At 37.6% G+C, this 13,131-nt stretch overlaps 1 protein-coding gene across 3 annotated transcripts in view; it reads left to right on the top strand.

The window, feature by feature from the left end:
• LRBA (LPS responsive beige-like anchor protein) overlaps positions 1–13,131 on the top strand; it is a 424,729-nt gene that overhangs the window by 32,573 nt on the left and 379,025 nt on the right. For all 3 annotated transcript variants that reach the window (XM_063136108.1, XM_063136109.1, XM_063136107.1), the window contains exons 3-5: positions 10,741–10,972; positions 11,108–11,208; positions 11,636–11,731. In XM_063136108.1, the coding sequence (XP_062992178.1) occupies positions 10,741–10,972; positions 11,108–11,208; positions 11,636–11,731 (429 nt within the window). The remainder of the gene's footprint in view (positions 1–10,740; positions 10,973–11,107; positions 11,209–11,635; positions 11,732–13,131) is intronic.

Here is a 13,131-nt window from a genome sequence, read left to right as displayed (position 1 = left end):
TCTTAATATTAAGACCATATCAGTATTGTTACTATAAATTAATTAGAAAGTATTGCTGAATCAATGTGGATTATACTGTAAGACCTGAGCAAAATAATATTAAACAGCACGTAAAAGGAGGATCCTGGCATCTACAAACCAGTCAGCTTGATATCAATACATGGAAAAGTTCTAGAACAGATAAGTAAACAATCATTCTGTGAGCATTTAGGGGGGAAAACTTCACTGTAATTATAAAGAGCCGGTATTGCAGGGATCCCCAAACTTTTTGGATTTCGGGGGACATTTGGGAATTTGAGAAATTGCTGTGGGCACCACCACAAAGTGCCTAATCAGAGGATCATCGCTTTGGTGTCTACCTCTCATGCCTATGGATCATATTTAGCAAAACTTTTGTTTCATTTTTATTGGACACTATTTTGTTTTATTTTGTTCTGTACAACACCATGAAAACTTGATAGCGCTATATTAATAATAATAATAATAATAATAATAATAATAATAATAATAAAAAACAACAACAACACCCCCAACACTTGGAGGAGGCCAACAATTCTTAGTGAATACTAATTGGAGACCATTGACCTCTTCCTCTCCAATAGGCATTCATGAAGGACTTCTGGGCTTCTGCATATGCCAGGAGCAGTTTAAAAAATAAAATAAAATAAAATAGAAAGAAGACAAACAGCTGCCTGAAGTTAAAAAGATATGTGGAAACCCTGTCCCCCTCCCCAAGGAGAAAATTCTCCGAAATTCTCACTCCTCTGAGCCTCTTTCACTAGAGTTTTCATCGTTTTTTGATGAAATGTCAAAAATTGAATCATCAATTTTTTGACATAGTACTAGTAATTGCAAAAACATCAGGTGGGGTGAGGCGTGGAGTAGCTTTTCAGATAATTGGAGCCAATTATTAAGTTTCAGTGACGTGCTGGACTTACTATGTATGCAAGCATCTGCCAAAATGCATTTGGGATACTCAGTAGAAGTGTCAATAAGGAAGTGGACTTATTAGGACATACTACTAAAAAGACTGAATAAACTCAGGACATAGTTTGGGTACATTATAGGAAGGTTATTTTGGTTAAGTTATGAAAAGTTTTGAGGAAATGTAAACTTAAACTTTTACGCAAAGTAAATAGAAGCTTTAAATCCGTGTTGTGAACATCAGCTGATGGGGATATATATATTTGTGTTTAAATTGAAGGGAATGGTTATCTAGCCTTCATGGCTACACATCTATAATGCAGTGTGCATTGTAGACATTTCTATTACAGCTTTCCCCAATCTGGGTCCCTCCAGATGTTCTGAACTTTCAGCAAGCTCAGCCAGCATGTCCAGTGGTCAGGTGTGATGAAAGTTGTAGGCTGTAATGTAAACAGGTGTGTGTGTGTGTGTGTGTGTGTGTGTGTGAGAGAGAGAGAGAGAGAGTGAGAGTGAGAGTGATGGTGGTGGTGGGGAGACAGAGGGAGGGAGAGAAGGAGGGAGCGAAATATCAAGCTTTCTTTTCCCACACCATAATCTTAATAAATATTACTGCTGAGGCTGCAACCTCATCCCTTCCTGCCTTGTCACTATCCTGTGTTGCAGTGTAACCTAAGGCTACTGTGCTGCCTCTTGATCCAGAATTACTAAATTTTACATTTCCTTGCCTTTGATGTGCCATCTTTTATTTTGTACTTAGCGGAGTGCTTCCTACTGAACAGTCTGCTGTTAGTGACATATCCTTAATCTTGCCTCTAGTCCTGTGTTAATGTTAGAACAGTATGCTAAATTAAATTACGTTCCTGCCGTGTAATGCTATTTAGGAGGGGAAACACCTAGTAATAATAATTTCTGTGCTCTTTAAGGATTAGACTTGTTTTATATAGCAAACAAATGCTGGCAAGTGTGCTTGGAACATGGCTGTTCTTAATTTTTTAATATTACAGCTGCAGTTTTTCCTAACAAGAAGGTTTCCCCCCCTTCTTTAAAGGAAGTTGAACAAAATTAAAATAAATATTAAATTCTAAGCAAATCCCAACATGCACCTTTGAGAATCCATTTAGTATAATTGGTTGTTACCAGCATGCAGATAACACACAGTTCTTTATGTCCTTGCTGTCGAAGTCATGACCAGAAGAGTTGGTTAATAAGCTACTGTTATCCTACACACGATCAAATAAGTGAGTTGCTTATTAAGCTGGTGTATCTAATTTGACTCACCCCCTGTCCTACTGCAGTCTTCCTGCCCGTACAGTGGCACTGTTTCACCTCTGAAGTGCTGGAGGCTTGCACGATCAGGACCAAACTTCACACACAGCCTCTCCTAGCTGGGAGGCACCTGATCCACAATCAAATCCCTGCGCGTTTACTCCAGAGGGGCAAAAATCCCAAGTGCCCTTGAAAGGGAGATGTGGCTAGAAAACCATGGGGGTTTGCAGGATCAAGACCAAACTCCACACACTGCCTCTCTTAGTTGGGAGGCACCCAATCCACCAGCAGACCCTGTGCATTTACTCCAGAAGAGGGAAATCCAAAGTGCCCACAAAAGGGGCAGATGCGTAGAAAACCTTGCAGGGGTTGCAGGATTGGGATCAAGCCTCATAGCCAACCTCCTCTATTGAGGAAACACTCAATGCACTATGAAAACACAGAGCCCTAACTGTGAAACTGGGAGATGCTATAACATCTTGGGGCTTGCAGGATTGGGCCCAAACCTCATTGTCTGCCTCCTCTGCACTGCTGGCTTGGTCCCTTTAAAGTGTTCCTAATCAGTAAGCCAGCCAACAGCAGAGTCGCAGCTGTTTTGACTGCTCTTGCCACACAGCTCTGTCGCCAGCCAAAATAACCCACTGTGACCACCACATGACACAATAACCTATCATGGGTTATCACAGTGGGTTGTTTTGGCCAAATAAGCCATTATGGGTTTTGAAAAATCTCCCACCAGATGACACGATAATCCATGATGGGTATTATATCATCTGAAGAGTCAAAGAGTTGGCTTAATTATGTTTAATATTTTTGGAATTGTGAAGCAGAAGATTATGACACTTCCAGTTCAGTTATATAGATGCATGTAAAGCTGACCTGAACAGTTTGTCAGCCACGAAACCAAATCCAGCCCATTAAAAAAATGCATTTGTGGTGAACAGTGCATATGCACCTTCAGCACCTTCACCTTTGTGGTGAACAGTGCATATGCACCTTTCATTTAAATCTGACTTCCTCTCACACCTCTGTGCAGGACCTTCATGATAAGGAGAAAGATGCTCTAGTAATGTGTTGAGTACTGTGTTGATGGAAGGGATGATACTAAGTATAGGAGCTATGTATCACTACATAACTGAGAAGTCTGTGCCAGATTACTGTATTATATGCCAGCTGTTGCAGAAATAGTGGTTTTGCATTACATGGGTTTTAAGAGCCTAGACCATTGAAAGAGAGTAGTGGCACTCCAGTCACGATAGTGAACAGGATGTTTAAATGATTACTGGAAGAAGCCATGCCATGAATGAGCAACCTTCACTACAAATATTATAGAGTTAAAATTTTCTTGTGATAAATTAATCTGAGAAACCAAGGTAAGGGAAACTTGCAGTAAGTATATGCATTTCTTAAAAATATATATAGAAAAGATGAAGTTTTAAAAGTAATTCTATTGTTAGTTCGCTATTGACAATAGATGAGCGTTTTAATCATAAAACTGTCTCTTATCATGATAAAAAAAACAGAAATCAGCACTTCTGGTTTTTTTGTTCCTTGAATTTTCTGATAGTAGGTAACTGTTGTTCAGTAAAATCACATCAGGTAGTCTGCAAGTAGACTTTGTACATAAGTTTGATAATAGTCTTTTTTCTGTTTAATAGTATTTTGGAGGGTCAGTTTAGGTAAACTGTAGTTTTCTCTCCTTAAGAAAAGTTGCTAAAAGAAAACATTACAGTTGTTGTTTTGAGATTATGTCTGCTGTTTGCTTTTGACCTTTTTTGTTATAGAAATGTCTTCAGCCTTCATTACCATTTATTTCTAGGGGCTTCTTTTTGCTATATTTTCTTTTCTGCATTATTATGCTGATAATGAAATGTTGAGAAACTTCTTTGAATAGTCCTGTAAATTGACATAGGTGTATTAACAAACAGCTATCATATATCCCTGGAGTGAGATGAATAGTAAGGAAACGAAAATGAGCAATATGGTAGTTTTTTGCTATGTGACTTCTATATTACATATAGTTTAAATTTAGAGTAATGCAACTTGAACTGACTTTCTAGTAGATGTCATACAGTGATGGATTTCTGATTTTGAAAATATGTCACAACCATAAATCAGTAGTTTGCTAAGATTGCACTAGCAAGCTATTAAAGAACATGGCAGTATTTACTATAGGTAAATGCAAATTTTAAAAGAGCCTCTGTATCACAGTTTAAGTGATTTATTGGCTTTCAGTGCTCATGTATGAATCTGTGATGTAATGGATTTTGGAAATTTCATTTCCTATAGGAAGACACATACTTTGCATATGACTTTAGGCTAGAATGTTACCTTGATGTACTTATGTTGTGATTAAACTAAGGTTAAAAGTTGGTTATTTTGCAAGAACAGTTTTTATACATAGGCAGTTCAAGATGGATATTTGACTACAAGGATAGTGAAATTGTTCTTATATTTTAACTTAATGTTGAATTTTAAGACTAGAGTTGCCTCAGATTAAGGTAGCTATGATGTTGGATTCAGTTGTGTAAGTTTCCATGTTAATATTCCAGTGCTGAATGTAAATATTACTGCATCAATAATCTCAATAGAGACATTGAAGTGGGGTTATGTTTGAACTTTAATTGAAAAAGTTTAACATTATGTTTTGATTTCAACATTGTCATTGTGCTGTACCAAGTCGTTTGCTTCTCTCGCTTTTCTTTATTGGACAGCCTAACTGATTTCCTGTTATTGATCTATTTTATTTATTTATTTATTTATTTATTACATTTTTATACCGCCCAATAGCCGAAGCTCTCTGGGCGGTTCACAAAAATTGGTCAAATTCTATGGTCAAATTCTTAAATTTGTAGTACAATTTTACACAAGATTACTCTACTTGTTTTCCATCTGTCATTAAATGCTATAAGAGTTGGGCCTCGTAATGATCGAACTGTCATTGATTAAAGACAACTATTTTTAAGAACCCCAGAAATTCCCAAGAGAAAAAGCAAACTTGTCTTTCCCTTTCTTCCCTGCACATTTCATGGCAGAGCAGTGAGGCAGATCACTAAAATATGCAAATTTCATGGCAGAGTAGTAATACTGAGTGGAAAATTACATATATTTCATAGTGGCAGACTTTCGCATCAGCGCATGTGCAGAAGACAGATTTTTTTAAAAAAGGTGCAAATGCGTTTGGGACTTTCTCCAGTATAATTTCTTCTCGATGTATAGGAATAGTGTGCAAAGGGCACTGACCAGGGGTAAGGAAGGATGGCAGTACCACTAGTGTGAGTGGCAGGGTTTTTTGCCACTCTTGCCAAGCACCTCAGTAGCTGATTCCAAGCTACTCTGAAGCCACTGTGCTGGGGTCCGATGTCATGACAATTCACCCTGAAAATAAGCCACCCTTAATAACTCAACAACAAGCCATGGGTTCTGTGTGTGTGTGTGTGTGTTCATGAAAAATAAGCCACCTTGCAGAAACCGCATTAGGTTTGGATGTCACAACAACCCACCATGCATGATGACCCATGATGGATTGTCATGTCATACAAACCAGTTCATGTGATGATTTGGTTCATTTGTGTGTTTCCAATCCAGTTTGCTTTTCAAATGTGAATCAACCCGGGAAGACAATGACCTTTCATTGTTATCAGCCAGGCTACCTCTATTTTTCTTCTTTTAACTGCAAACACTACTGCTGGCTTTCACTTACAGTTGTGCATGTAACTTTGGATAAGGTTCCAAGCAGACTGCAGTAGCTTTTCAGAATAATTAGTAAGGTTAGGTTTACCAATAACAGTCAGTATTCATTTCACATCTGTCATAGTATGTGTCTGTATGTAGGGACTAGATACTCTGAAATGTTTGTCGTCATCTCCCATTTATACCTTGTATGAGAGACAAAATGAATCTCAGGTATGCCTTGCAGTACAGACTTATCATCTTTCTAGCAATACACAAGCTTCAGTGCCAACCAGTCTTACGCAACCTTGTTCGTTCTAGTTTCAAGGTGAAGTTTGACAGTATGCATTCCTCACAACTGTGTAAAAAAGATTTTGGGAAATTTTGTCTTTAGAAAATCATTATGTATGTTTTATTAAAGTCAAGCAAAAGTTTCTAAAATGTCAGTTGGTAGCTTTTCAAAAACATTTATTTAAAACAATGTATGTTTAATTTTTCCTCTGTATAATTAATTATTAATTTTCCCAGAGAGCTTTGGCTATTGGGCGGTATAAAAATGTAATAAATAAATAAATAAATATACGTTGCTTGATAATTGAACATTGCATATGCATTGAAGAAAAGTAAGACACAAATATTTTTCAATTTTCCTCCCTGAAACTGTAATACTAAAGGCAACTAAATTGGTATTCTTGTGCCTATTCACAAAGTGGCATTACTTGAGAATGAGCAGGGTGATTCTCCTATCGATTGATTTCAATGGGATGTACTTCCAAATCTGCATATTTGGAATTAGTTTCAGCCATCCCTTAGGCTGACAACAAATGAATGAAATTTTATGTCACATTAATACAATGTCTGTGGTCTCTTTTGAAACCTCATGATTGGTATGTTATTATGCAGATAGTATAATGGACTCTTGGCTAATTCTGGAAAATATTAAAATAATCTTTCACAGATATATTGTATTTTTTTGGAAGAGTTACCAGGTGACATTCTAGAGATGTTTGCTTGACTTTAATAACATATGCATAATGATTTTCTAAATACAAAAGTTCCCAAAATACTTTTACACAGATTTGAGTATTTTGTGTAGAAAAACAAAACAGTGCAGTGTCTGCTAAACATGTTGGCGGGGGTAGAATTGAGATTGAGACCTGTAATCCACAAATGTCAACTACAAAAGGTTGTCATTGCTTCTTGAATTCATCCAGATATTGATATATTTATGACTTACTTAAATTTACGAATAGCCAAGGCAAATATTAAAATGAAATGTAAAACTTATGAAGATGTATTTGAATGCTTCAAAAGTGTTGCTTTAAAATCATTGCTGTATGCTTGCACATTATACCACAATCTAGAGAGAGAAAATATTATGTCACCCAGTGGGTTGTTATAAAGATTGTTTATGAAGTTGAACCTAAGACTTAAAATACATTGAATTGGAGAGTTCTGAAAAATGAACTGCATGACACGGGAGACCAAATCATGCTAAAGTGCAGGGAAAGACTATACATCAGTTCAAAGGCTACATTATTCAAAAAAATACAACCATAAAAAAGGTAATAAGATTACATTCTCACACTTCATGGCTAGTAAGGTGCATTAGGCTGCTCAGATATTCATAACTTACTGTGACATTTCACGAGATTACATTTTGCTGTGCACAGCCATTACTGCAGCACCGATAATAACTAGCCAGTGTACGGACCTGGATTATGTGATCCCTGTCTTTTGCACCAAATTTGTGTCTTGAAGGTTGATCAGCTTCAAATTGCCATTAGAAAGGGTTAATATGACATACTATAGAGGTGTGCGCTTATGTGCATCTATAATATGTTTGCATATTAACAGTATATCAAATTCACTACAAATTGCATGTAACTGTTTCCCATATTTTCTTAAAGTAATTTCATAAAACACTTAAATGAGAGAGATTTAAACCTAGTGTCTGGCCTTAGGAATATACTACTTCTAATGGTTAGTGAATTATTTGTGTTTTGCAGATTAGATAGGAAAACTAATTTGTCAACTTCTTGGATGGGTGGTTACTGACAATAGTACATCTAGCCAAAAGTGAAAGATGGGTGGTAGAGAATTGAGGTGAAGGTGAGGTCACTTTAGTTAACAGCAAAATGTATAGCCTATAAGGTTCTGGCATGGTGGTTGATGGTCACTTAGAACAAAATACATTAACTCATAGAATTGAACTTCAGAAAGCTAGCGAGCCTTGGATATTTTCCTAATAACTTTACATTGAGCTTGGCATTAGCACAAAAGTTGACTAATTCCACCATTGGTTCTTAAGCATAAATTTATATGTCGTTTAGTTTTATATTAGTTGCTTTCAAGATGTTGGCAGGGTGTTGTTGTTGTTTTGCATTTGAGCCTGTCTTTCTTTTGAACCAAGTGCTTGATTGCTACTGATACCTATATCAAACTGTAAAGGCTGGTATTCTAGCCAGAAATCTTGGGTTACTTGGTTATCACTTGTGGCAGATGATATATCAGCCAGGAAGTTGCTCTCTGATCTTGGCATCGCAACGGGAGGTAGAGGACATAGTCCCCTTAGATTTAGTGTGAGTCCTCCTAGGATTTATAGGTTTAAAATAACCTTAAATTGTGGCTGAAAGCAGTTATGTGGTGTGCGTCCAGTGTCCATCTCTGCTAGGAAACCTGCATCACCAGCAGCTTTAAAACATACTAGGTCAAAGAAGCCTGTGAACTATATTCCACTTCCATTGACTTGCAAGCAGTTCTCCATCACCACAAACACAGAGAATGGGGAAAGATATTGTTTTTTACACAAGCTGTTACCTGTGTCATTCTTCCTTCATTATATCAATGAAATTATATATAGGTATAAATATTTTTGTTTCCATTATCTGTATATTCTCTTTAGGAATATTATACACTCACTATAGCTTTCCAATCTTGAGGTACCTGACATCTTTGTTGATTTATGTTAAGAACGCTGAAAAACGTACTTCCCAACTTGTATATTTCTCTTCAGCACTTCAGACTTTGAGTAATGAGTGGGAGCTGCTAGGATTCATGGAAAAGCAAGGAAGATGACTGTTTGGGTGAACCTTGTATCAACATGAATATATTTTAATGAAAAATCCTATCTGATCAGTTTCTATTTTCACTAACTTCTTATACCCAGTGGGTGTCATTAATTGACTTAAATACAGATCTTGTGTGGGAAAAAACCCTATCATCAAGCTAGCTAGAAGGTGGCATTATGCTCATCAGTTTGAGGAACTGGCAAATGCCGTATTAAGGAACATGGCTAAGCAAAACAGGAGTATATGTGCAAAGGCAAGTATAGATTAGAGATGATTCGTAGGATTGGTAAGTGGAAACAGGAGTTAGGGATCGAAAGCATAAGAAGCCAAGTTGTAACCATAGTTATTCTTCATCATCCCTGCACAGTTCTACTTGCAGATTTTGCGCCAGTGCTGAACTCCTTTCTGGAGGCTTTTATAGTTAGTCTAGAGTTTTGGGGGAACTCCACTCTCCTTCTCCAATCACACTTGCAGGAGGCATGGCTCCTGCCTTCCCACTCAGTTCTCTTCTGACCACCATGGCAGTAACTTCAGGAAACTTTGCTGTGGGTGAAAGAAAAACACCCATGAGCCAATTTGGTTTTTTCCTACATTTTTTGTTAGATCACTTTTTCTGTCTTCTCAATCTTTTCCTGACAGTTTGCATTTTTATTTGTTATTGACGCTTCAATTATTTTACTTTCAGGTGGCCCTCTTGGGCCTATCCCTTATAGAATGCTTTTCCCCCGCAAGTACTTTTCTTGCAGAAGCAAGTTACTTCCATCAGACACTCACAATTTCTGTCTCCTTTGGGGCAAAGTCACCTGGTTGAATCCTGTGTAGGCATTACCTTACATTTGCTAGGCAAGCCAGGTAAAACAGGACCTTACAGATTCATGCTCACCTATGGGAGAAGGCACTTCAGATAACAGACTTTGTAAAGCTGATCAACTTCATCAGGGTTGCATATGGGATTCGTGCAATACTGGTTTATAGAATCTCTCCAGCATTCTCCTTGTCTTGAGAAATAGAATGGTAACTGAAGAGGTGGATACAACTTCACAACTTGTTTTGAGGGATCAGCTTGTCCCCACTGACCCCTTCAGTCACTGTGGGTTGAGGAGCATACCTGAGGGCCTCCACAGCAGTGTTCTAGAATTGCTTTTACCACCGGGTTCATAGTAGGTTGTAAGGATCAGATGAAACTGGAGACTTCCAAAATAACCTTGATGGGGAAAAAGATGATGGCTCAGTATGTAGGGGAAAATATACAGTTTTATTTCTCAGAGTAGCCCAATGTGTTTTGGTCCTGTACCATATATTTTGGCCTTCTAAAGAGGGTTTTTTTTAATTGCCTGCAGATATCTCTGAAATGAGATGTCTCCAAGACAAATCCAGTCACAGGATTTATCTTGGAGAAATATCTTGGAAATAAGTACAGAAGAAAGCTAACATATAAATATGCTGCAAAATCCATATAACCAGGATAATAATTTCTATTATTTCAATACATGGCTCTTATATACATTGATACCTGTTCGAAGACTGTTAATGTGAAATGTACTGTTTCAGGCAGCAAACCTATGCACAATAACTTGGGAGTAAGAACTCTACAGTATTTACTTCAAAGTTAGCATGCATGGGGTTGTATTGTCTGTTGTTGAGTTAACCAATTGTCCCGTCCAATCTAAACTTTCCAGTAGTATCCATTCATATCCTTATCATGTAGCCCCAAGGAAGAAATGCCCCTATTAAATGTTGTAAATTTTAAATAGATAATTCTTGGAGAAAGAAAAAATTAGTAATGTTTGTCCTTTTTAAATTGAAGCTTGTAGGAGGTCACTTTGATCTGGAAATGAATTTTATTATTCAAGAAGGAGAGAGTATTACTTCAATGGTGGACTTGTTGGATAAGTGTGATGTCACTTGCCAGGCTGAGGTTTGGAGTATGTTTACAGCCATCCTGAAGAAAAGTATACGAAATCTCCAAATTTGCACAGAAGTGGGTCTCATTGAGCACGTACTTCAAAGGATCGATAAGACTGACAATATGATCGCAGGTATGATTTCTTAAGTGGCCCTTGAATTGGAAGTAACCCTGGTAGCGTTTAATTGAAATAAAGTCTTTTATTATCTTTTTTCACTGGTAAAATAAAATGTTGTCAGGCATTAATATAATAACTCACTTTCCTTAGATCTCCTAGTCGATATGCTTGGAGTATTAGCAAGCTACAGTGTGACAGTCCGGGAGTTAAAGCTGTACTTCAGCAAACTTCAAGGAGACAAAGTAAAATGGGTAAGTAGAACTCTGCATTAGCGAAAAATAGTTTTGATTTCATTGACTTTTTGCATAAATGCATGAACTGATTTTAAGGTTAATAGAAATGTTTGAATCTAGAGGGTAAATCTGTATATGGGAAGTTGTAACCAGGTGGAAATAAACCAACTTTTGGATGACTGTCCTGTATTATCTACATATAATGTATTGTAAACAATGTAAAACTTTTGTTGCTGTCTCTGAGCTGGCATAATGTTGAGTGCTAGACATCCCAAACTATTGTTAAAATATACGTGACCATCTATGCATAATACCATTATTGTAATGTGTAAATCTGTAAAAGTTCTTGAAGTCTAAAACAATCATAATTATGGTTAACCACTTTTTGTTGGTTTTTGTATTAAATTATTGAATTTGCTTACATGAGAAACCATTCTTTGAACAGCCACCACATGCTGGGAAGCTGTTGTCTGTATTAAAACATATGCCTCAGAAGTACGGACCTGATGCCTTCTTCAATTTTCCAGGAAAAAGTGCTGCAGTAAGTAGCAATCTCCCTTAAGCTTCTATTTGTTTTAATTGATATCCATTGGCTGTTTCATTTGGGTCCCTTTATTCCACAAACACTCAAACTAGCTAAAAGTGGGCTAGATGGAACAACTATTAGGTGGATCCACAGCTGGCTACAGAATCGAACTCAAAGAGTACTTATCAATGGAACCTTCTCAAACTGGGGAGAGGCAACGAGTGGGGTGCCGCAGGGCTCAGTCCTGGGCCCAGTGCTCTTCAACATTTTTATTAATGATTTGGACAAGGAGGTGCAGGGAACGCTGATCAAATTTGCAGATGACACAAAATTGGGTGGGATAGCTAATACCCTGGAAGACAGAAACAAACTTCAAAGTGATCTTGATAGGCTGGAGTGCTGGGCTGAAGACAACAGAATGAAATTTAATAGGGATAAATGCAAAGTTCTACATTTAGGGAATAGAAACCAAATGCACAGTTACAAGATGGGGGACACTTGGCTCAGCAATACTACAAACGAGAAAGATCTTGGAATTGTTGTAGATCGCAAGCTGAATATGAGCCAACAGTGCGATATGGCTGCAAAAAAGGCAAATGCTATTTTGGGCTGCATTAATAGAAATATAGCTTCCAAATCACGTGAGGTACTGGTTCCTCTCTATTCGGCCCTGGTTAGGCCTCATCTAGAGTATTGTGTCCAGTTCTAGGCTCCACAATTTAAGAAGGACGCAGACAAGCTGGAGCGTGTTCAGAAGAGGGCAACCAGGATGATCAGAGGTCTAGAAACAAAGCCCTATGAAGAGAGACTGAAAGAACCAGGCATGTTTAGCCTGGAGAAGAGAAGATGGAGGGGAGACATGATAGCACTCTTCAAATACTTAAAAGGTTGTCACACTGAGGAGGGCCAGGATCTCTTCTCGATCCTCCCAGAGTGCAGGACACGGAATAACGGGCTCAAGTTAAAGGAAGCCAGATTCCGGCTGGACATCAGGAAAAACTTCCTAACTGTTAGAGCAGTGCGACGGTGGAATCAGTTATCTAGGGAGGTTGTGGGCTCTCCCACACTAGAGGCCTTCAAGAGGCAGCTGGACAACCATCTGTCAGGGATGCTTTAGGGTGGATTCCTGCATTGAGCAGGGGGATGGACTCGATGGCCTTGTAGGCCCCTTCCAACTCTGCTATTCTATGATTCTATGATTAATAGGCCAGTGAAAAGAACAATACAATATTTTCAGTTTAATAATAATAATAATAATAATAATAATAATAATAATAATAATAATATATTTATTACCCATTTCTCCCTTTCGATCGAGGCAGGGAACTACATTAATACAACAAAACAATATAAATGGACTGACTTAGATAACTTTTTTCTGTGCATGACTTTGAAATAAAGAAATAAAAAGACAA

Source organism: Elgaria multicarinata, chromosome 10, assembly GCF_023053635.1.
Source record: "Elgaria multicarinata webbii isolate HBS135686 ecotype San Diego chromosome 10, rElgMul1.1.pri, whole genome shotgun sequence".
Taxonomy (NCBI): domain Eukaryota; kingdom Metazoa; phylum Chordata; class Lepidosauria; order Squamata; family Anguidae; genus Elgaria; species Elgaria multicarinata.
This window is presented reverse-complemented; position numbering and strand designations above follow the sequence as displayed.